General features: G+C 41.2%; 1 protein-coding gene across 1 annotated transcript in view; it reads left to right on the plus strand.

The window, feature by feature from the left end:
• LOC121841470 (CUB and sushi domain-containing protein 3-like) overlaps positions 1 to 24,176 on the plus strand; it is a 633,380-nt gene that overhangs the window by 470,662 nt on the left and 138,542 nt on the right. The window contains exons 35-43 of the mRNA XM_042310031.1: positions 10,520 to 10,644; positions 11,182 to 11,278; positions 12,460 to 12,564; positions 12,724 to 12,842; positions 13,557 to 13,626; positions 18,233 to 18,349; positions 21,938 to 22,147; positions 22,551 to 22,739; positions 22,900 to 23,077. Coding sequence (XP_042165965.1) covers positions 10,520 to 10,644; positions 11,182 to 11,278; positions 12,460 to 12,564; positions 12,724 to 12,842; positions 13,557 to 13,626; positions 18,233 to 18,349; positions 21,938 to 22,147; positions 22,551 to 22,739; positions 22,900 to 23,077 — 1,210 coding nt within the window. The remainder of the gene's footprint in view (positions 1 to 10,519; positions 10,645 to 11,181; positions 11,279 to 12,459; positions 12,565 to 12,723; positions 12,843 to 13,556; positions 13,627 to 18,232; positions 18,350 to 21,937; positions 22,148 to 22,550; positions 22,740 to 22,899; positions 23,078 to 24,176) is intronic.

Below are 24,176 nucleotides of genomic sequence, written 5' to 3' on the forward strand. Positions count from 1 at the left end.
AGAGAGTGTGAGAGAAAGAGATTGTCTCTGATGAGAGTATAGAGTTAAAGTGAGAGATGACACTTTCACTCTCTTTCCCGACGGCGCTCTGGCCAGTTTCTTACACATTTTGACTATCAATAGAACTGCAATCTATTATTGTAAAAACAGCAAACTTTCTAACTCCGCCCATAACTTTTTGACTTTATAGCACTCCCAGAAGGCATGAATTATTGAGTCATTGTTAGTTTTACACTTAAGACATGACTCTGCTATTGTGCTGTAGAATTTGTGAATTGTGTCTCATATATAATAAATTCTACACATTAGTTTATACTGGATTAAGCGTAAATGTTTGTTAATAACCTCTTGATTCTAGCCATCCCGGATCCGGGATCGTGAATACAGCCTCAAGCTCATTACCATAACGCAACGTTAACTATTCATGAAAATCGCAAATGAAATGAAATAAATATGCTAGCTCTCAAGCTTAGCCTTTTGTTAACAACACTGTCATCTCAGATTTTCAAAATATGCTTTTCAACCATAGCAAAACAAGCATTTGTGTAAGATTATTGATAGCTAGCATAGCATTTAGTGTAGCATTCAGCATGCAACATTTTCACAAAAACAAGAAAAGCATTCAAATAAAATCATTTACCTTTGAAGAACGTCAGATGTTTTCAATGAGGAGACTCTCAGTTAGATAGCAAATGTTCAGTTTTTCCAAAAAGATTATTTGTTTAGGACAAATCGCTCTGTTTTGTTCATCACGTTTAGCTACGAAAAAAACCTGTATCCAGGAGTGTAATTATCCCCGCAGCTCATTAGCATAACACAACGTTAACTATTCATGAAAATCGCAAATGAAATGAAATTAATATGCTAGCTCTCAAGCTTAGCCTTTTGTTAACAACACTGTCATCTCAGATTTTCAAAATATGCTTCTCAACCATAGCAAAACAAGCATTTGTGTAACAGTATTGATAGCTAGCGTTTGCATTTAGCGTTAGCATCAGCAGGCAACATTTTCACAAAAACCAGAAAATCATTCAAATAAAATCATTTACCTTTGAAGAACTTCAGATGTTTTCAATGAGGAGACTCTCAGTTAGATAGCAAATGTTCAGTTTTTCCAAAAAGATTATTTGTTTGGGAGAAATCGCTCCGTTTGGTGCGTCACGTTTGGCTACCAAAAAAACCTGAAAATTCAGTCATCAAAACGCCAAACTTTTTTCTAAATTAACTCCATAATATCGACTGAAACATGGTAAACGTTGTTTAGAATCAATCCTCAAGGTGTTTTTCACATATCTCTTCGATGATATATCGTTCATGGAAGTGTGCGTTCTCTTCTGAATCTCATGGGAAAATGCCTCCAGTTGAAGATTACGCACCAATTTAGACAAAGGACACCGGGCAGACCCCTGGTAAATGTAGTCTCTTATGGCCAATCTTCCAATGATATGCCTACAAATACGTCACAATGCTGCAGACAACTTGGAGAAACGACAGAAAGGGCAGGCTCATTCCTGGCGCACTCACAGCCATATATCTTTGCAGTTTTGGAAACGTCAGAGTGTTTTCTTTCCAAAGCTGTCAATTATATGCATAGTCGAGCATCTTTTCATGACAAAATATTGCGCTTAAAACGGGCACGTTTTTTATCCATAAATTAAAAGAGCGCCCCTTATATCCAAGAAGTTAACTGTAATTTTGTTAGTTAAATGTTCCAACTCTCCCTCCATCTTGTGCCAATATCAGTTATTTTTAAACCTTGGTTCCAATCATTTCTATTTTTTTCTAAGACATTGTCAATTGGATTACATTTGAAGGGTCTTTTAAAGACTCCCTTTTTTCTCGTCAAGTAAGTTTAGCGTTTTTTCTGCATCCTCTTTTTGCAGACCACACACCAATATTCAAGGTTCTGTTTTTGAGCCAGATCTACATTCTTATCACACTACTTTTAAGACAGGGATTTTTTCTAGGCTCTTTTTGTGTACTTGGTGGGGTACAGTAGACAGAGTGTGTGCCTGTCTGATGGGAGAGTTGTAGATTACATTTTGATCTGTCATAGCTCCCTGTTCCTCACTGGCAGAGACAGAATGACATGGTGTCCTTTCCTGTCAAGCCCATCCAAAGCCCTGCTCCAAAGCAAAGGAGGGTGACACAGAGTACAGTAGTTCATAAACAGGATTTGACCTCAGCTGTAGTCTGCTCTTTCAGGACTGGCCTCTATCTAGCTGTCTTTGAATGAATGGCATCTGTCTTATGTGGCGGTGAAAGGCTTCTATCTAGCTATCTGGAGGTGAAGAGCCTCTATCAATGCATTAGGGAGCGCAAAATTGACAGGGCCATATTTGCAAATTAATTGCTCTCTCCATGCTGCCTTTTTGGCCTGATGTAGAACTAGTCTTTTTAGTTTAGTTTTTATGTTTTTCGCTTGTGTTTTCCAGTGGGAAGGATACGGTCCATAGGATTTTCTCTGTGATTATCTTAGCAATATGGCTGCATTTTATATATCATCTGTAAAATATGGATGAGTTGAAATTGCTCTGAAGTGAATTTGTTGAATAATTTAAGCGCCTGACACAGATATATTGGACTTTGCTCTCTCTCGTTGCCCTCGCTCTCTCTCTCTCTCGTTGCTCTCTCTCTCTCTCTCTCTCTCTCTCTCTCTCTCTCTCTCTTGCTCTCTCTCTCTCTCTCTCTCTCTCTCTCTCTCTCTCTCTCTCTCTCTCTCTCTCTCTCTCTCTCTCTCTCTCTCTCTCTCTCTCTCTCTCTCTCTCTCTCTCTCTCGTTGCTCTCTCTCTCTCTCTCTCTCTCTCTCTCTCTCTCTCTCTCTCTCTCTCTCTCATCCATCAGACATTTCTGCTGCAATATTAGACATCAGTGTGGCCCTACCTGCTCTTAGTTGTTGAAACAAAGTGTTTAGCGCTGACCTCTAGTATACACCGTTATCCTTCACAGATAGCATCACCATCGTATCTGATCATCTGAGCAGGAAAGAAAAAACCTGTTCTGGCAGCATTAGATACCAGCATGTGCTATTGACAACGCTCTGCTCTTCCACCTCTCTCCCTCCTCACGCGGTTCGGAGGACAATACTTGGCAGCCCTTCAACAAACAGGGGGAACAACCTCACCCTCATTGTGAGCAAGACAAAGGAGATGATTGTGGATTACAGGAAAAGGATGGCCAAACAAGCCCCCATTAACATCGACGGGGCTGTAGTGTAGCAGGTCGAGAGTTTGGTCCAAATGTAACGGATATGAAACGGCTAGCTAGTTAGCGGTGGTGCTCACTAAATAGCGTTTCAATCGGTGACGTCACTTGCTCTGTGACCTTGAAGTAGTGGTTCCCATTGCTCTGCAAGGGCCGTGGCTTTTGTGGAGCGATGGGTAACGATGCTTCGTGGGTGACTATGCTTGATGTGTGCAGAGGGTCCCTGGTTCGCGCCCGGGTATAGGCGAGGGGATGGTCTAAAGTTATACTGTTACACAAACACACCTTGACAGTCATGAAAAGGGCACAGCAATACCCTTTCCCCCTCAGGAGACTGAAAAGATTTGGCATGGGTCCCCAGATCCTCAAAAAGATCTACAGCTGCACCATTAATGAACCTCTCTGGGATTTCCCTGGCCAATTGCCAGGGAAAATGCAGAGCGCCAAATTCAAATAAAATACTATAAAATCCAAACTTTCATTAAATCACACATGTAAGATACCAAATTAAAGCTACACTCGTGAATCCAGCCAACATGTCAGATTTCAAAAAGGCTTTTCGGCGAAAGCATAAGAAGCTATTATCTGGTCATAGCACAGCAGTAAACAAAGAGAGAGTAGCATATTTCAACCCAGCAGGCACCACACAAAACGCAGAAATAAAAAATAAATCAAGCCTTACCTTTGACGTGCTTCTTTTGTTGGCACTCCAATATGTCCCATAAACATCACAAATGGTCCATTTGTTCGATTAATTCCGTCGATATATATGCAAAATGTCCATTTATTTGGCTCGTTTGATCCAGAAAAAAACAGCTTCCAATTTGCGCAACGTTACTACAAAATATCTCAAAGGTTGCCTGTAAACTTTGCCAAAACATTTCAAACTACTTTTGTAATACAACTTGAGTTATTTTTAAACTTTAATAATCGATCAAATTGTAGACGGGACAATCTGTGTTCAATACAGGAAGACAACAAACTCATGCTACTTTTCCAGTCATGCGCCTTCTCAAAAAGTACACTTCAAATGACACAAATTCATGATGGCCGTACTTCTTCATTACACAAAGGAATAACCTCAACCAATTTCCAAAGACTGGTGACATCCAGTGGAAGTGGTAGGAACTGCAAAACTCATTGAATATACAGTGACCTCAAAAAATATATTTCTGAATGGTTAGTCCTCTGGGTTTTGCCTGCTACATAATTTATGTTATACTCACAGACATGATTCAAACAGATTTAGAAGCTTCAGAGTGTTTTCTATCCAAATCTACTAATAATATGCATATCTTATATTCTTGACATGAGTAGCAGGAAGTTGAAATTGGGCACACTATTTGTCCAAAAGTGAAAATGCTGCCCCCTATCCCAAAGAGGTTTTAAGAGCATCCTGACCGGTTGCATCACTGCCTGGTATGGCAACTGCTCGGCATCTGACCGTAAGGCGCTACAGAAGACATCACTGGGGCCAAGCTTCCTGCCATCCAGGACCTAATTACTTGTCGGTGTCAGAGGAAGGCCAGAAAAATTGTCAGAGACGCCAGTCACCCAAGTCGTAGACTGTTCTCTCTGCTACTGCACAGCAAGCAGTACTGGAGTGCCAACTCTAGGTCCAAAAGGCTACTTAACAGCTTCTATAGTACCCCCAAGCCATAAGACTGCTGAACAATTAATCAAATGGCAACCCGGACTGTTTACATTGCCCCCCACCCAGCCCCCCTTTGTTTTTACACTGCTGCTACTCGCTGTTTATTATCTATGCATTGTCAATTTACCCCAACCTGGGTAGCCATTTGATTAGATGTTCAGAAGTCTTATGGCTTGGGGGTAGAAGCTGTTTAGAAGCCTCTTGGACCTAGACTTGGTGCACCTGTATAACTTGCCATGCGGGAGCAGAGAGAACAGTCTATGACTAGGTGGCTGGAATCCTCTGACACCACCTGGTATAGAGGTCCTGGATGGCAGGAAGCTTGGCCCCGGTGATGTATTTGGCCGTACGCCCTTCCCTCTGTGGTGCCTTGCGGTTGGAGGCCGAGCAGTTGCCATACCAGGCAGGGATGCAACCCATCAAGATGCTCATGATGGTGCAGCTGTAAAACCTTTTGAGGATCTGAGGACCCATGCCAAATCTTTTCAGTCTCCTGAGAATAGGTTTTGTCGTGCCCTCTTCATGACTGTCTTGGTGTGCTTGGACCATGTTAGTTTGTTGGTTATGTGGACGCCAAGAAACCTGAAGCTCTCAACCTGCACCACTACAGCCCTGTCAATGAGAATGGGGACGTGCTCAGTCCTCCTTTTCCTGTAGTCCACAATCCAGCATAATTCAGCATACATCGCTGAATTTTTATTGATCAGCAGTTGAACTATTTGATTAGGGGCATTTAACAAACATGATGCTGTTGTTCATTTTGCTGGTTCTACCCTTGGCTTTTACAACGTTGGCGATACTTTTAGAGCCCGTTGCACTGTGAATGAGGAAATATATGATTGTTTCTCCCTCAAGTATTGTGAAATCGGACTCTTGCGCTTACTAAACCTAAGCAATTTGAATATCTAGTCTTGTCAGGACTGTTCTCTTGATACTTAACCATGTCTCTGGACTTTACACATCTCCTGAAATATGTGGCGTTAAAGACTCTGGTGACTCTGGATTCTCGTTCAACTGCTGTCTGTAACTCCAAATGTTGTAACCCTCGATCTAGACTTGCCATTATCTTGCTGCTTCTATTGTCTGGAAATGTCCAGTCTAATCCAAGTCCTGACATTGTTACCCCTGCCGAATTAAGTAGTCAGAGTGGCCTGAAGTTTTTGCATATAAATGTAAGAAGTCTTCTGCCAAAGCTTGATTTTTCTGAATATATGGATAAAAACTGCCGACCCTGATGTATTTATGCTTTCTGAAACCTGGCTTAAAAAATCTATTACTGACAAAAATATTGGCATAAATGGTTACAATGTGTTTCGTACAGATCGTAAATCTAAGGCTGGTGGTGTTGCTGTATATGTAAAAGACAAGTTCTCGGTGGTCGTTCTGACTTCTGTTTCTAAACCTAAGCAATTTGAATATCTGTCTCTGAACCTAAACCTTGGCTTATCTTTAAATATTGTTGTATCTTGTTGTTATAGACCTCCATCTGCTACTATTGGCTCTTTGGATTGTATTTTCAAATTTTTATCACAGAATGTCAATTCTGAGTTTGTCCTGATGGGTGATCTGAATCGGGACTGGCTAACATCTAGCTCTGATCAACCCAAAGTTCTGTGCAATACATACAATCTCACTCAGATTGTCAACAGTGTAATGAGGTTGAATATAAAGTATCCTCTGAAATGCTCTTTGATTGATTTGATCTTAACCAATACTCCCCATCGTTTTAATGCTTCGGGTATTTTTGCAAATTACATAAGTGATCACTGAGAGATGGTAAAATTCCTAAGATATCTCCACGTGTTATTACAAAAAGAAACTGGAAGCGGTTTGATATTCAAGGGTTTTTACATGATGTATCTAGCATTGAATGGAATAGAATGGAATTAATCCCTGATGTTCAACTAGCCTTTTCTTACTTCCACAACGCATTCCAGGATGTATGCAATAGGCATGCCCCTTTAAAAAAATGCAGGATTAAGGACAGAGAGAACCCTTGGTTTACTAGGGAACTTACAAAAATCATAAGGGAACGAAATGCTATGTGGGCTAAAGCAAGAGGGACTGGTTTGGCAGATGATTGGAAGGCTTTTAAACATCTTTGAAATATGGGTGTGGATATGATCCGTAAATTGAAAGCAGACCACTACCTGAAATCTACTTCACAAAATGTAAATATTCCATCTAAATTTTGGCAAGTAGTGTAGGGTTTGGAGTGCAAAAAATATACACATCTTCCCAAACAATTGTTGGTCGATACACAGATTGTAACTGAGAGAACCTCCATCCTGAAAGCCTTGAATACACATTTTTTTAGATGCAGGCAGTTTATTTGAAAAGGTCAAAGGTATAATTGAGCCCCCTATGAATTTACCTGACACCCCTGTGCACTCCTTCACCAGTTTCTCCTTTTCATCCTTCTCTGTTTCAGAAGTGTGTAAAGCCCTGAAAGAAATTTATTTAAAAAAATCCCCTGGCCCTGATGAACTAGACCCCTGCCTCCTACACCTAGCTGCAGACATCATTTCTCCCCCTTAACATGTATTTTTAACCTCACGCTTGATGTTAAGGACATCCCCAAGTTATGGAAATCTGCTTTTGTGCTGCCTCTCCTGAAAGGTGGAGATCCTTCGCTTACTAACTATCGACCCATATCAAAATTGTCTGTACTGTCAAAGGTACTGGAGTCCTTAGTTAGTAGACTGCTAAAGGTCTACTTCCAAGAAAACAACATCTTAAATGGAATGCAATCAGGTTTTAGGTCTGGCCACAGCACTGTTTCAGCAACATTGAAGGTTTTAATTTACATCCACTGTGCTCTTGATAAGAAGTTACATTGTGTGTCTGTTTTTACTGATTTGTCGAAGGCTTTTGACACCGTGGACCATGCTGTGTTAGTGCAAAGGTTAAAATGTTGTGGAATTACAGGTCATGCTCTAGATTGGTTTATAAATTAACTATCAAATTGTACACAATGTGTAATGGCGGATGGTTGTAAATCTGAGTCCATAGAGGTGTGCTCAGGTGTTCCGCAAGGTTCTATTTTGAGCCCACTGTTGTTCATTTTGTATATCAACAACATTGGGGATCTTATTGAAACAGCGGATGTTCAGTTTTATGCAGATGATACTGTTCTTTATTCAGGTGGTAGTAGTTTATCTTTAGCTTTTGAAAATGCCCAAAGAGCATTTAACATCATACAACAGAATCTGTATGATTTAACGCTGATTCTAAATTCGGGTAAAACAAAATGCATGGTATTTTCAAATGCCAGGCATGTTAAAATTATGCCTTGCTACATTGGCTGGACATACTATAGAGCAAAGTGTACAAATATTTGGGTGTGTGGGTTGATGATAAGCTGAGCTTCACTGTTTATATAGAGAACTTGATAAGGAAGCTCAAGCTGAAAATAGGATTTTATTACCGGCATAATGCTTGATTTTCTTTTGAGGCCAGGAAGGAGCTGGTACGATGTACATTACTGTCGGTTTTAGATTTTAGTGATGATATATAAATGCAGGCCTCAGCCACTACCCTGAGAGCACTTGATTCAGTGTATAATGCAACCCTCAGGTTAATTTCAAATCAGAAACATCTAACACATCATTGTGATATCTACAGTGCTGTTGGCTGGTCGACATGGACCTTGCGTAGGCTTAAACACTGGTATACACTGAATTATAAGGCCATATTGGGTAAAATGCCATTTTATCTCTGTTCTTTTTTAGTCAGGTCAGTAAATAAATATCAATTACGGTCCCATTCTGATTTGCTTCGAACAGTACCAAAAATTAGAACAGGTCATGTTAGAAATAGTTTTAGTTACTTAGCTCCGTGGTCCTGGAATTCTGTCATGAACATTTTAAAATGTGATGATCTAGTTTCGTTGGTGGAGTTTAAACAATTGATCTATATATATATATATATATCACAGAAGAGTGTAATTGTTTTTAGGCCAGCTGTTTTTAGTCAAGGCGTTTGTGTTTTTAATGTAAAATGTTTTTGTTGTACTGTATGTATGTTTATGATTTTGTTTAATGTTATGTTAGTGTATGTAAGTTGTTTTGTCTGAAACGTTGTTCCCTCTGCTGCTATTGGACAAGGTCTCTCTGGGAAGAGAGATGTTATCTCAATGAGAAAAAACCTGTATAAATAAAGGTAAATTATATAATAAAAATAGTCTTGCCTGGCCGTGCAGCCATGAGTGAACAGGAAGTACTATGAGGGCACTGAGCACGCACCCCTGAGGGGCCCCCATGTTGAGGATCAGCGTTGGGGATGCGCCTGGGGCCGGCCCGTCAGAAAGTCCAGGTTCCAGTTGCAGAGGGAGGTGTTTAGTCCCAGGGTCCTTAACTTAGTGATGAGCTTTAGGGGCACTATAGTGTTGAATGCTGAGCTGTAGTCATTCTCACATAGGTGTTCCTTTTTTCCAGGTGTGAAAGGGCAATGTGGAGTGCAATAGAGATTGCATCATCTGTGGATCTGTTGGGGCGGTATGCAAATTGGAGTGGGTCTAGGGTTTCTGTGAAAATGGTGTTGATGTGAGCCATGACCAGCCTTTCAAAGCATTTCAAGTCTACAGATGTGAGTGCTATGGGTCGGTAGTCATTTAGGCAGGTTACCTTAGTGTTCTTGTTCACAGGGACTATGGTGGTCTGCTTGAAACATGTTGGTATTACAGACTCAGACAAGGAGAGGTTGAAAATGTCAGTGAAGACAGTCGCCCAGAACAGCTGATGCTCTCATGCATGTTTCAGTGTTACTTGCCTCAAAGCGAGCATAGAAGTTAATTCGCTCATCTGGTAGGCTCGTGTCGCTAGGAAGCTCCCGGCTGTGCTTCCCTTTGTAGTCTTTAATAGTTTGCAAGACCTGCCACATCCGACAAGCATTCCCTTTTTTTTCATTGTCCCTTTTTAATTCAAGTTTTATTTAATCACAGACACATGGTGGAATGGGATGTGTGTATAGGTATGAGGCCGATAAGAATGAAAAGGTATGCCTCTACGACAATAGCCGTCAACCTGAACTGTGCTGATTGTTCAATGTGAGGTATTACATTATTTTAGACCTCTTTACTTTTTCCACAATCACTGTCTGTCACTAAAAAGAATGCCTTTATCGAAGATTTGATTAACCGTTCCTTGTCCAACATCTGTTCTCTCTATGTTAGTCAATCAATCTTCTATTGACTGAGACCTCACTGAATCTTCACTATAAGTCAGACATCTATAGTGAAATCTCTGTCTGTAGTGAGGTAACCAGGGCCCCTATTCAGAAAGTATAACAGACTAGCAGTGCTCATTTAGGATGTCCTTCAGTTTCATGTATTTAACACAGTCGAGGAGAAGACACGCCTAGCTCCATTAGGCACAGCACAGCCACCTGGTTGTACTAGCTACATAATGATATCTGTTTCTCAGTGAGGTGTCTATTTAAAAGCCCTCAGTGCGTCCATCAAAGCACAGACCCATGTATATGGTGGACATATTAGGACATGCATGCTAGCTAGCATGTAGTTTGATGTCTGATGTAGCATGTCGTTTTCCTTGGATGTCTGATGTGCTTGTGCTAATGAATGGGACGTACTGTATTTTAGCACAGGCACTTGGTACGGTGTACTAACATACATCCCTCTGTGTTTTGACTTTGTCCCCTCAGTGCCGTGTGGAGGGACCCTGACGGCACGCAGGGGGACCATCCTTTCCCCGGGTTACCCTGAGCCCTATGACAACAATCAGAACTGCGTCTGGAAGGTTTCGGTGCCCGAGGGCGCTGGAATCCAAGTAAGAGGCCCTCTTGTTCTGTTTGAAGTTCCATGGACCAATATAGATGTTTGAGATTTAACAATATCGCCATGCAGTATGAGAAGTTAAAACTTTTAACAAAGGGAATGCTTAATAGCTTATTAATTATTTAAAGGGTAAATGTTTAATGTAGCCAGTAAGAGTGCTCTGTGTTTTGAACCTCAATTCTGGCCCCTATCTCTTTCCATTGAATATTATCTACAGTACATTTTCAATGTGTTTTTTAAATTAAGTGACAACGAAGTGTATGTGTGTTTCTGTATGGGAGTGTTCTTCCTCTGGCTGATACCCTTTTCACACTACTGAGCCAAGCCGAATCGATCTGTACTGTGGTGGCCTGCTTACGCATCCGCCATAGTGGCTGGAACAGTGCTGGATAGGATAATGTGAAAAGATAATATGCAAGCCAGTATAGTACTGTGTGGGATATAGTATGAATCATGCATTAGTGAGTTAGCCTAGTTCAGGTCAGGTTGGTGAGGTAGTGTGAAAAGGGTCTGACTTCGAACTCCTCAGGTCCAGGTGGTGAGCTTTGCTTCCGAACACAACTGGGACTCTCTGGATTTCTATGACGGAGGTGACAACCACGCTCCTAGACTGGGCAGCTACTCAGGTAATCTACAGATCCTGTATTTAAAAAAAAAAAAACACTTCTGGTGCCTTCATTTATTTAGCATCACAAATGTGTTGTGATATCTGTTAATGTCATCCTGATTTGGCCATCAATTAGAGTTACAGCTAGCTATATTCTAGGACAAGAAAGTCCCTCTCTGAGATCCTCATAATAATTTACTGTGAAAAATAAGTTGTTTTCCCTCAAGACAAACACCGTCCTGCGTCCATGACCACGATCTCATAACACAAAATGTATCTCATAACATAAAAATCCTTTTCCGAGATCATTATAATACATTTCTGTAAAAAATAAGTTGTTTTCCCTCAAGAAATACACCTTCTTGCGTCCACGGTCATGATCATATAATTCTACCAGTCGGAACACATGTGGTTCAATGTGACCCTCCCTGACTGTGTACTACAGATCAATTCCTGCCAGGCCTGTCAAGGGAGCTGCCTCCCGCTGATTTCAGTAGCCGCATTGACAATAATACCATGGCTGATGAGCACATCAATAGGGACCCAGAATCAGCCACGCTCCTTGTTGGCCTATGGGGTGGAGAGCGGGAAGAGGACGTGGGGGTGGACAGTAATGTGGAAGTTCAACTGGGTATGAGTCCCATGCTGAGGCCTGGAGGACAGGGCCACTCCACAATGTGGAGCTGTGAGCTGGTCCATACAGATCTGACCTGCCTCATCACCTATACAATCTATAGGAAGCTGCTGGAGGTTGGAACAATGGGATGTTAGAGAGGGAACGAGATCGATGTGAGGAGGACACGTAGGAGAATGGAGTAGGGAGATGGACACAACATGCGTCATGTTTGCAGCTGTCCAAGTGCTGTAGCTACAATGTTTGTTCTCTTCATAGCTGTTCACTGTTATTTAAGTCTGTTATTAACCACTTGTTAGTGTCGCTAAATAGCACCTAGTAGCTGAGAGGGTATCATCTGAATGGTATGAAACACAAGCAAAAGGTTGATTCACAAACCAACTACCTGGTGTTACTATGTTCCTGTTTTATATAAGCCTTTAATCACTAATTGATTGTCCCATCTTTTTTTTTGGGGGGGGGGATTAGTATTTATGGCAGAACAACAAGCAGTAAGGGTGAAGTGAACCTTTAAAGAGCTTATTTTATAACATCTTGTCTCACTCTCGTTCTCTCTCTCTTTCAAGGCACCACCATCCCCCAGTTGCTCAACAGCACGTCCAACAACCTGTACCTGAGTTTCAGTTCAGACATCAGTGTGTCTGCTGCAGGCTTCCACCTGGAGTACACAGGTATGGCTGTCAGTAGATGGCTTCATTGTGTGCGTGTGTGTGCGTGCGTGCGTGTGCGTGCGTGTGTGTGTGTTTGCGTGTGTGTGTGTGTGCGTGCGTGCGTGTGTGCGTGTAAAACTGTGACAACAAGTCATATTTTCTCTTTCCCTCTCTCCTCAGCCATAGGTCTGGAGTCCTGTCCAGAGCCACAGACCCCCAACTATGGTATCAAGGTTGGAGAGCGCTACATGGTTGGAGACGTGGTGCTGTTCCAGTGTGAACAAGGCTACTCTCTGCAGGTAAGAAGCAAATCTTTACATCTCTATTTTTCTCTATCTGGATCGATTTCATCTATTCTCTCTGTCTGTTCATCTTAGTAGGTATTTTGAACGTTTTTCTCAGTGTTCTACTGTTCTAAAGCATCTATGAATAAGGCATATGTAACATTACAACATAATACTGTATGTTTCCTAAATACTTACACCATGGCATTCTTCAATACTTGTTTCAGATTGACTTCAGATTAAAGGGCATTCTAGAGCATTCATTATTTCCCTATAATGCACAGTATATTTGTATGGTAGAATTCAATGGATATAGTTCTTACATGTTCTATGTTTGAGCTGCTTTTGAAAGGAAAAGTCATTATTGGCATTGACATAATTCGATTTTCATAATAGGAAACTAGAACTGATGGTTTGGTTAACTGGCAAGTCTGTTTATTTGGTTACCAAGGCAACTACTGATGCTATCTAGTAAACTAGCTAGCTGGATGTTGAACACATTTCTACCTGCAAATTAATACATTTTTTGTGGAATTGTGTTAAATTACAGCCATGGTATAAAAGGCATAATCAACTCGGGGTGCAGTCTCTGGAAAATAATACAAATCCATGGAAGGTTATTTCCAATCCGCTAGCGCGTTATGGAACACACCTTCCACTTCCTTCATTATTTTCCGGAGAAGGCACAGCCCCTTATTGATTATCTCTCACATGTATTTTCTTCACCAGGGGAACGCCCATATAACCTGTATGCCAGGACCAGTCCGGAGATGGAACTACCCAGTCCCACTGTGTCTTGGTATGTCGATAACTTTACTATGACATTAGTACAGATGTAGGATCTTAATTTGATCACTCTTTTGTTGCTGAGCAGGAAATACAAACAAACTTGTAGTGCATTTAATAAAGGCTTATAAAGTTTGTCAAATTAATTTCAGACTTTATTTGCACGAAACGAAAAATGTATCAGCCCCTACAAAAATGTCAATTTTTTATAGCCCACATAATAATTTACATGTTCTGTTGCTGCAGGATTATTTTCCTGCTGTAGAAAACTGACTCAAATTAAGATCCAAGATCTATCTGTATGTCTAAACATCTAGTAGAAAATAGAGTAGAGTTCCTTTACTCTGTGATGTAAAGGTGTGACTGTCAATTAGGATTGTATAGAGCAGCGTTTTCCAAACTAGTGGTCATGAGAGAAGCTGAAAATGGAGTCGTTCATAGAACAGGGGCTATGTCAGTAACCTCCGGTAGCCGGTAGATGTGGTTGTAATAAGCAGAGTGGTTTCCGTTTTCCTCCTACAAATGTGGCCCTATCTTTTGAACGGTTTAAGCTATAAAATATTATGACCCCATCACTGAAAGATAAGACTTTCAGGAACACGCACAGTGCATTCGGAAAGTATTCAGACACCTTGAGTTTTTCCACATTTTGTTACGTTACAACCTTGTTCTAAAATGGATTAAATAAATACAATTCCTCATCAATCTACACACAATACCCCATAATGACTACGCAAAAACAGGTTTTGAGTATTCTTGCGAATTTATTACAAATAAAAAAGTGAAATACCGTATTTACATAAGTATTCAGACCCTTTGCTGTGAGACTTGAAATTGCACTCAGGTGCATCCTGTTTCCATTGATCATCCTTGAGATGTTTCTACAACTTGATTGGAGTCCATCTGTGGAAAATTCAATTGATTGGACATGATTTGGAAAGGAACACACCTGTCAATATAAGGCCCCACAGTGCATGTCAGAACAAAAAAACAAACCATGAGGTCGAAGGAATTGTCCAGATCCGAGACAGGATTGTGTCGAGGCACAGATCTGGGGAAGTGTACCCCAAAATGTTTGCAGCGATAAAGGTCCCCAAGAACACAGTGGCCTCCATAATTCTTAAATGGAAGAAGTTTGGAACCACCAAGACTCTACCTGGAGCCAACCTGGAGCCAAACTGAGCAATCGGGGGAGAAGGGCCTTGGTCAGGGAGGTGACTAAGAACCCAATGTTCATTCTGGCAGAGCTCCAGAGCTCCTCTGTGGAGATGGGAGAACCTTCCAGAAGGACAACCATCTCAACTGCATTTCACCAATCAGGCCATTATGGTAGAGTTGCCAGCCGGAAGCCACTCCTCAGTAAAAGGCACATGACAGCCCGCTTGGAGTTTGCCTAAAGGACTCTCAGACCATGAGAAACAAGATTCTCTGGTCTGATGAAACCAAGATTGAACTATTTGGCCTGAATGCCAAGCGTCATGTCTGGAGGAAACCTGGCACCATCCCTACGGTGAAGCATGGTGGTGGCAGCATCATGCTGTGGGGATTTTGTTCAGTGGCAGGGACTGGGAGACTAGTCAGGATAGAGGGAAAGATTTCTATTTTTTATTTCACCTTTATTTAACCAGGTAGGATAGTTGAGAACAAGTTCTCATTTGCAACTGCGACCTGGCCAAGATAAAGCAAAGCAGTGTGACACAGACAACAACACAGCTTTACACATGGAGTAAACAATAAACAAGCCAATAACACAATAAACAAGTCAATGACACAGTAGAAAAAAATAAAGTCTATATACAGTGTGTGCAAAAGGCAATAAATAGGCCATAGGAGCGAATAATTACAATTTAGCAGATTAACACTGGAGTGATAAATGAGCAGATGATGATGTGCAAGTAGAGATACTGGTCTGCAAAAGAGCAGAAAAGTAAATAAAATAAAAACAGTATGGGGATGAGGTAGGTTGATTGCGTGGGCTATTTACAGATGGACTAAGTACAGCTGCAGCAATCGGTTAGCGGCTCAGATAGTTGATGTTTAAAGTTGGTGAGGGAAATAAAAGTCTCAAACTTCAGCGATTTTTGCAATTCGTTCCAGTCACTGGCAGTAGAGAACTGAAAGGAAAGGCGGCCAAATGAGGTGTTGGCTTTGGGGATGATAAGTGAGATATACCTGCTGGAACATGTGCTATGGGTGGGTATTGTTATCGTGACCAGTGAACTGAGATAAGGCAGAGCTTTACCTAGCATAGACTTATAGATGACCTGGAGCCAGTGGGTCTGGCGACGAAGATGAACAGAGCAAAGTACAGAGAGATCCTTGATGAAAACCTGCTCCAGTGTGCTCAGGACCTCAGACTGGGGCGAAGGTTCACCTTCCAACAGGGCAACAACCCTAAGCACACAGCCAAGACAATGCAGGAGTGGCTTTGGGACAAGTCTCTGAATGTCCTTAAGTGGCCCAGCCAGGGCCCGGACTTGAACCCGGTCAAACATCTCTGGAGAGACCTGAAGATAGCTGTGCAGCGATGCTCCCCATCCAACCTGACAGAGCTTGAGAGGATCTGCAGAGAAGAATGGGAGAAACTTTCCAAATACAGGTGTGCCAAGCTTGTAGCATCATGTCCAAGAAGACTCGAGGTTGTAAGCGCTGCCAAAGTGCTTCAACAAAGTACTGAGTAAAGGGTCTGAAGACTTGTGTAAATGTAATTAGCATTTTTTATTATTATACGTTTGCAAACATTTCTAAAAGCCTGTTTTTGCTTTGTCATTATGGGGTATTGTGTGTAAATATTAGGTTGCAATGTAACAAAATGTGGAAAAAGTGAAGGGGTCTGAATACTTTCCAAATGCACTGTATGTGTCTGTTTCCCTCTACAATGCTCACACGCCTCATTAGACCAGGCACTAAATCAGACTGGGGGGAAAAGATCCTCACTTACCACGTTTCCATCCACAGTTTTTATGCAAGTAAAGTTTTTAAAAATGAGGTCTCGGGCCAAAACGTTTTGGAGCCACTAGTCTAGAGGCTCGGTACACAGTGGAGAAAGTACAACTTTGACATTTCCAGAGTTGGCTGTTGTCTCGGAGACAACTGTCATCTCAGGCCAGCTGTATATCCTGAAAAAACGAAATAATTTTTTCACAGTTCACCTGCTTCCATTATCTTTTTTTAAGCATATTGCAAAAACGTTTGATTGATTGATTTGTTCAGATTTGTTCAGAAACAATGTGTTCATTGCGTTGTAAACAAAAATAATGAGCCTGATCACGCCAGGGTTGTGCCTTGGGCTTTGGTATGCATATGAAACAGACACATTCTCTTTAGTCTCTTGCCAGTCATTGAATTAGCTGAATGAGCCTATTTCACCAAACAGAAAAAACTCAAATGTTCTGGGATCTCGGATCTCTGTCCTCACACTCGATACAGTCTCTTCCTCTGAGCTGCTCTACTGTGAGGGGCGTGATGGATTCGTTCTGTGACTGTTTTTTATTATGTGCCAGAAGTTTACATCTGAGCCTCCCCACTGCCACTGATTTTGGAAGGCGATTCGGTACTAGAGGGTTTCCCTTGGGACCCTAGGCCTCAGTGTTAGGACCTCTAAAGTTCAACCGTCAACTTTTAACAAGGCCACGGTGTTTATCTCTCAGAAATCCCTGGGGCTTTGATGCCTTCACGTGTTCTGTTTGTCCCATTGGACATCCTGTCCCCGCTCCACGTTCCAGCAGCTTTGAAGGTGCAACTCTCACTAAAGAGTTCCGGCCCCAAGTCCGAACGCCTCTTTATTCACAGCTGACTCAGCTCATCCATCATTTTTCAGGCCGGATAGGTTTCAACTGCTTTTGATGTTGTTTCATATTATTATTATTATTTTTTTTTTCATCTAACAGAATTACTTTTTTCAGACACACAACACTTGTAAGTGGTGAACAAAAAAAAATCTGCCTGTGCAGACACATTTTCTGAAAGACCTCAATGAAGCGTTGTGCTTTTGTTCGTTGCTTTATAAAAGCTCTCACACCATTATGAAAGGTATGCAGCTCCTTTGTGCCTTTTAGCACACAGAAGGCTGTTCTTTTCACAGAATAAGATTTACCTCAGACTGGCTGAGCCACTGAGAGGGAAAGAGACTATGCTAATAGCACTACAAGGTGAGTTGATCTGTAGCACTGATGATAAAATAGACTCCAGAATGTTTGAAGGGCAGGCCCATTTAACGGCCTGTCAATAATGTACTAATCTGGCGGTGGCCCCGATACCCATTCATACAGTCTAGAGATGTTTAACCCGAGATGAACCTTTCTACTTTTAGGAAACTGTAGCTATAAATACAGTTAAGAACATGGCATGGTGAAGTTTAAGATTTTTGTCTATGATTAATAAAGTAGTTATTCTACTCTATTGTACTTTACTGTACTCTACTTTACTCTACAATACCGTACTGTACTGTACTCTACTCAACATTGCTATACTGTACGCTATTTTACTCTACTATACTGTACTAAACTTTACTATACAGTACTTTACGCTACTTTACTCTCCTAAACTGTACTCTACTGTACTCTGCTCTATTTTACTCTTCTATCCTTAAGCCTGTCTGAGTGTGATTGTCTCCACAGCCCAGTGTGGTGGCTCCATGACTGATGTCAGCGGTGTCATCCTGAGCCCTGGATTCCCTGGAAACTACCCCAGTGGATTAGACTGCACCTGGACTGTCATTCTCCCCACCGGCTTTGGTATGGGAACCCACTGACAGTCATTGTGACAAAGCACACAGACACACACTGTCAAACTACCTATCACTTTGGTACATTAACTCACTGCCATTGTGGCCAAGCCACTGTCACACACTGTCTTACAAAGAATGGATGTCTTGATATTATTTCAGTGAAAACCCAGCTTGTGGGGAAGTGGTCCTAGATGGAGCAGCAGTGTAGGGAAGTGTCAGACCCATGTTTGTCAGCTGTAGAGGTAATGATGCTTGATTTATAGGCCTAATGTGCAGAGACATGGAAAGTGTAACACCAACCGTGATGTAAAGTCAATCCACCAGTCAACCAGAAAGCAGCATCATTGTTTACCTATAGTAGGCTACATAAATAGTGTAGTCAACACTAATGCACTCTGGACCAAATGCGTTATCTCCTTGCAGGCGATATGCGCGCGTTAACTCAAGCTGCTGTTCCACAGCTAATCTCTCCACAGATTTCCAATGTATGATTTACTGTATGGCAGTGGCAGTCGGTGCCGTTTAAGATGAGGGAGGATGCTTTCTTTTTAATGAGCATGACCTTATTTCTATTACAGCATATTGGATGACTGTCATTCATATTCCATTCAACGCGCTCAATTTAACATCGATAGGTTTAGGTTACTACATGATACTCCAATTTTCCCTGTACCCATCATGAGGTTGCTACAACCTAGCCTATGAATGAAAGTTTACAACCTAGGTGCACAAGTCGAATAATTTTGAGTAATCAAGGTGAAAAACAGTGACACATTCAATAGCACCTTGCACACTTTTGCCTACATCTAGCTGATCTAGGGTGGAATCATTAGTCCAACAGTTGCATATTAGAGTTTCTATTGGACAAATTCAGGTATGTTTAACCCTGTTTCATTCCGTTTGCTTCCGTTAAAGAAATGTTTTTCAACAGAATCACACGCAAACACAGTTCACTTTTCTAGCAGCCACATACAAACAGCATGATCACTTTGCTCCTTGTATATATCATTCCTTCTCGCATCTATCTATGCGCTCTCTTCCTCTTACCTTTTCCCTTCGCTTGTGGACTTCACATCATCTGTCTGTGACCAGGTGAAAAAAACATATCATGACTGCTGACCACTAGACAAAACCTGCATCGTTTTCACCTCATAGTCAACATACTACTAGAACTACTAGAACTAACGCGTTTGCAAACTCGGTACAATCATGCAGTACAATGTACAATCAGAAAGTAGTTTAGCAGTTATACCGGTAGGCCCAGTGGCAATAAATTAACAAACCCAAAAGCGTACCTTGACTTAGAAGAGTTAAAGTGTTGGATAGCCATAGCCAGCTAGATAACATAGCATCCCTCTCTGTTTGAGCCGGTTATTTGAGTAGCTGAAAGTGAAAGTAAAAAAATATGCAAACAAATATAGCTAGCTCTCTCTCTTTTGCTTCTCATTTATTTTGGAAGAAATTAATTTGTTAAAAACTCTTCAACTATTGTCTGTCTCTCTCTCTTTGAGTCAACTACTCACCACATTTTATGCATTGCAGTGCTAGCTAGCTGTAGCTTATGCTTTCAGTACTAGATTCATTTTCTGATCTTTTGATTGGGTGGACAACATGTCAGTACATGGTGCAAGAGCCCTGATAGGTTGGAGGAAGTCCTCCGGAAGTTGTCATGATTACTGTGTAAGTCTTTGGAAGGGGGTGAGACCCAAGAGCCTGCTAGGTTTTGTGTTGAAGTCAATGTACCCAGAGGAGGACAGAAGCTAGCTGTCCTCCGGCTTCACCATGGTGCTGTTGAGGCTACTGTAGACCTTCATTGGAAAACTGTGTGTTTTAATCAATATTTGGTGACATTAATATATTTAGTATAGTTTTCACAATTTGTATTTTTATGAAATTCACAGAGGGGGATGGTCCTCCCCTATCTCCTCTGAAGAGCCTCCACTGCTGTATGCATATGTTTGAGTTACAGTATATGCATGTTTCGACAGCAAGTCATTTTAGCCTGGTTGAATGGATTCAAACGCATGGTGAAATATAAATTGTGTGATTCAATAATCCATGCTTTCTGGGAATGCTATAAAGTCCAAAAGTTATGGGCAGAGCTAGAAAGTTTGTTGTCAGAAGTATTACATTGTAAACTTACTTTTAATCCATCTGTCTGCATATTTCAAGATATGGCATATGTGGTTGTACTGACATACCCAATGTACTTGACAATTATTTTCTCATCACTCATCTTGAAAAAATTTATATTAAAAGCTTGGAATTCAATTAATCCGCCATCATTAACACTATGGAAATATCTAATTATTTATTCTTTAAATATTGAAATAGCATGGGCAACCCAGAAAAACAAATTGGTACAATTTAAGGCCGTGTGCAAACAATAATGCAGGGACTAGGGATGGGGGTGTGAGCATGCGGGTCTGGGCAGATTAAATGTAGTCAATGTTTGTGTGCGTATGTAAACTGTTGTTCATATGTGTATGTTTGTATTTGGTGTAAAAATATATATGATGTAGTAACCTAAACCTATCGATATATATATATTTTTTTATACTCTATATGTAAAAAAGGAATAGTAACCTAAACCTATCGATATATATATATATCTATATATTTTTATACTGTATATATAAAAAAGGAATAGTAACCTAAACCTATCAATATACAGTGCCTTGTGAAAGTATTCGGCCCCCTTGAACTTTGCGACCTTTTGCCACATTTCAGGCTTCAAACATAAAGATATAAAACTGTATTTTTTTGTGAAGAATCAACAACAAGTGGGACACAATCATGAAGTGGAACAACATTTATTGGATATTTCAAACTTTTTTAACAAATCAAAAACTGAAAAATTGGGCGTGCAAAATTATTCAGCCCCTTTACTTTCAGTGCAGCAAACTCTCTCCAGAAGTTCAGTGAGGATCTCTGAATGATCCAATGTTGACCTAAATGACTAATGATGATAAATACAATCCACCTGTGTGTAATCAAGTCTCCGTATAAATGCACCTGCACTGTGGGCCGAATACTTTCGCAAGGCACTGTATCTATATTTTTTTATACTGTATATATAAAAAAGGAATATGACTTGTGTCTGGTGTCCCTGGAATTCAGACAACAGCATTATATACGCGGGAGGTAGCCTAGTGGTTAAACCGTTGAACTTGTAACCAAAAGGTTGCAAGATTGAATCCCTGAGCTGACAAGGTCGTTCTGCCCCTGAACAAGGCAGTTAACCCACTGGTCCTAGGCCGTCATTGTAAATAAGAATTTGTTCTTAACTGACTTGCCTAGTTAAATAAAGGAAAATAAATAAATAAACATTACTGTAGCTTGACTATATTATGACATTCAGTTGCTCCTCTCCTTTGCAACTCTTTTTATGTACCAATGAGCATCTCTCAGTCAACTAACCTGTTCTCTTGTGAAAACGTTTCTTCTTGTAGAGTGTCAGTGTTCTGTTTCAGTGGGTTCTGGATTCGAGGATTAACCTACCTGATGAAATAAAGGCAGATGAATAAGATCATGGTCTTTATTTCATAAACTCACTGTCTGACCAGTATGTTTTTAATATGCCTGTTTATTTTAGGAATCCACCTGCAGTTCCTCAACTTCTCGACGGAGGCCATCCATGACTACCTGGAGATTCGGAGTGGAACTCTGGAGACTGGCACGGTGATTGACAGGTTCAGTGGACCGCAGGTCCCCAAGTCTCTGTTCAGCACCACCCACCAGACCAGCTTCTTCTTCCACAGCGACTACTCCCAGAACAAGCCGGGTTTCCGGATCACTTACCAGGGTGAGGATAGAGTTTGTTGTTTCAAAAAATATATTATTAAGAAATTTTATGATTTTATTGAACAGATAGATAGAGTGAATGACCGTGGGGAAATATGGATAGAGGTTGTGTCAAAAGGCAGTAGGCCGGATTCGAACCAATGCCGACACCGTAGACTACAGAGGTAGATCGGTAGATCAATGTATGGAAGAGGCTAAAACTCAAAAAGGGCTTGTGATTTTACTCAACTCAATTCAATGTCGTTGTATTTTTCATACTCTCGGGCTGGGCAGTCTCTCTTAGTATCCTCGATTTTGGCATGACACAGTTTTATCTATATATCAGTTTTCATGATTGTATAATTTTTTAATATGTATTTTCTGCCCATATCTATCTGAATTATCGACCACTTCCTGACTTCCAGCCTATCAGCTGCAGAGCTGTCCCGACCCTCGTCCTTTTCGTAACGGCATCGTGATCGGCAGTGACTTCAGTGTAGGCTTCACTGTGTCCTTTGAGTGTCTGCCTGGCTACTCCCTCATCGGGGACGCTTCTCTCACATGTCTGCATGGAATCAGCCGCAACTGGAACCACCCGGTACCACGCTGTGAAGGTAACTATAGAACAAGGATAAATATGGTAACTACTAGCATATAAATCTAATAGATACCATCTCTATGGTAACAGATTGATACTGCACCTAGAAAGCGACTGTGGGTGTTGTGTTGGGGTAACATCACCTGACCTGGCTGTGTATCTCCTCTCATCTATAGCTCTGTGTGGGGGTAACATCACCTCCATGAATGGGACCATCTACTCCCCCGGCCACCCCGAGGAGTACCCCAACTTCCAGGACTGTGTGTGGAGCGTAAGGGTTCCCCCTGGGAATGGGATCTACATAAACTTTACTGTGCTCAGCACTGAACCCATATATGACTACATCACCGTGTGGTAAGAACCTACACTCATCCCTCTCTCAGCAACTAATGTGTTATATCATACTAAATATACATCCACTTCACTGTGCTAAGTACAGAACCCATCTATGACGACAGCAATGTGGGGAAAGAAGAGATTCCCACTCATCTCTCACTCACTCAGCAACTAAGTCGTCTTTGATTTGAATTCATCTATCACTGCATCAGTGTGTGGAAAGAAGAGATTCCCACTCACCTCTATCTCCGCAACTAAGTAATGTTTTATGTTACATTATAATATATGTACTTGGTAAAGTGTTAACTACTGGCCTCTCTGCGTGGTAAGATAACCCACTCACGTCACTTCCTGTCTGTAGTTAGCTCTTCATGCACCTTGTTATGGAAAAGGCTGGAAAGGGAGTTCACAAAGACAGCTGTTCTTTTTCCTTTCCAATCACCTCTCACTCAGCAACAAAGTAGTGTTTTATTTTTCATTGCAAAGCTGCCAACTCTCACACATTGACCGTGAGACACACACGTTTGACAATTTTCTCACGCTCACACTCCACGCCTCTTATATCTCACTTATTGAAAAGTACTGCTAATTAGTCCATTGTATAGTCAGTGCATTAACTTTTCAACTGTGCTCCAAGTTGTTTTGAAATCAGAGCATCTGTGCGTGCAATTTCACATCACGAGCAGAACCTCTATCATTATCCTGTCTTGCCACAGCACTGTGAACCGCGGCACATTGAAGCATATGATTGGTCTAGTTATGTGAGGGATCAAGGGGACTGGATGCAGAAATGCCGCAACAAGATTCGAGTGGAATGGAGAGAATGGAGAGAGAGAATGTTTTCCGCTGAGTTGATAAAACTGTAAAAAGAGCAGCACGGTAGCGTTGTTTTATGTACAATGTTGTCAACAAAATGAGGTTGCTGTTACTCCCGTCCCTATTGCAGAATGCAGCCTTTTGACAGCATGTACTAAAGTTGATTAAAACCACACTTGCATTAGTCCCCTCATTTGGTGATTGGCATTTAGGCTGTGACAATGAAAAGGAAGCAGACAGGGCTACAGTATGTTTTAGCAGAGAAGTTGGGTAGGGGGACCTGATTTGTAACTATGAAAAT

Source organism: Oncorhynchus tshawytscha, linkage group LG31 (assembly GCF_018296145.1).
Source record: "Oncorhynchus tshawytscha isolate Ot180627B linkage group LG31, Otsh_v2.0, whole genome shotgun sequence".
NCBI classification, from domain to species: domain Eukaryota; kingdom Metazoa; phylum Chordata; class Actinopteri; order Salmoniformes; family Salmonidae; genus Oncorhynchus; species Oncorhynchus tshawytscha.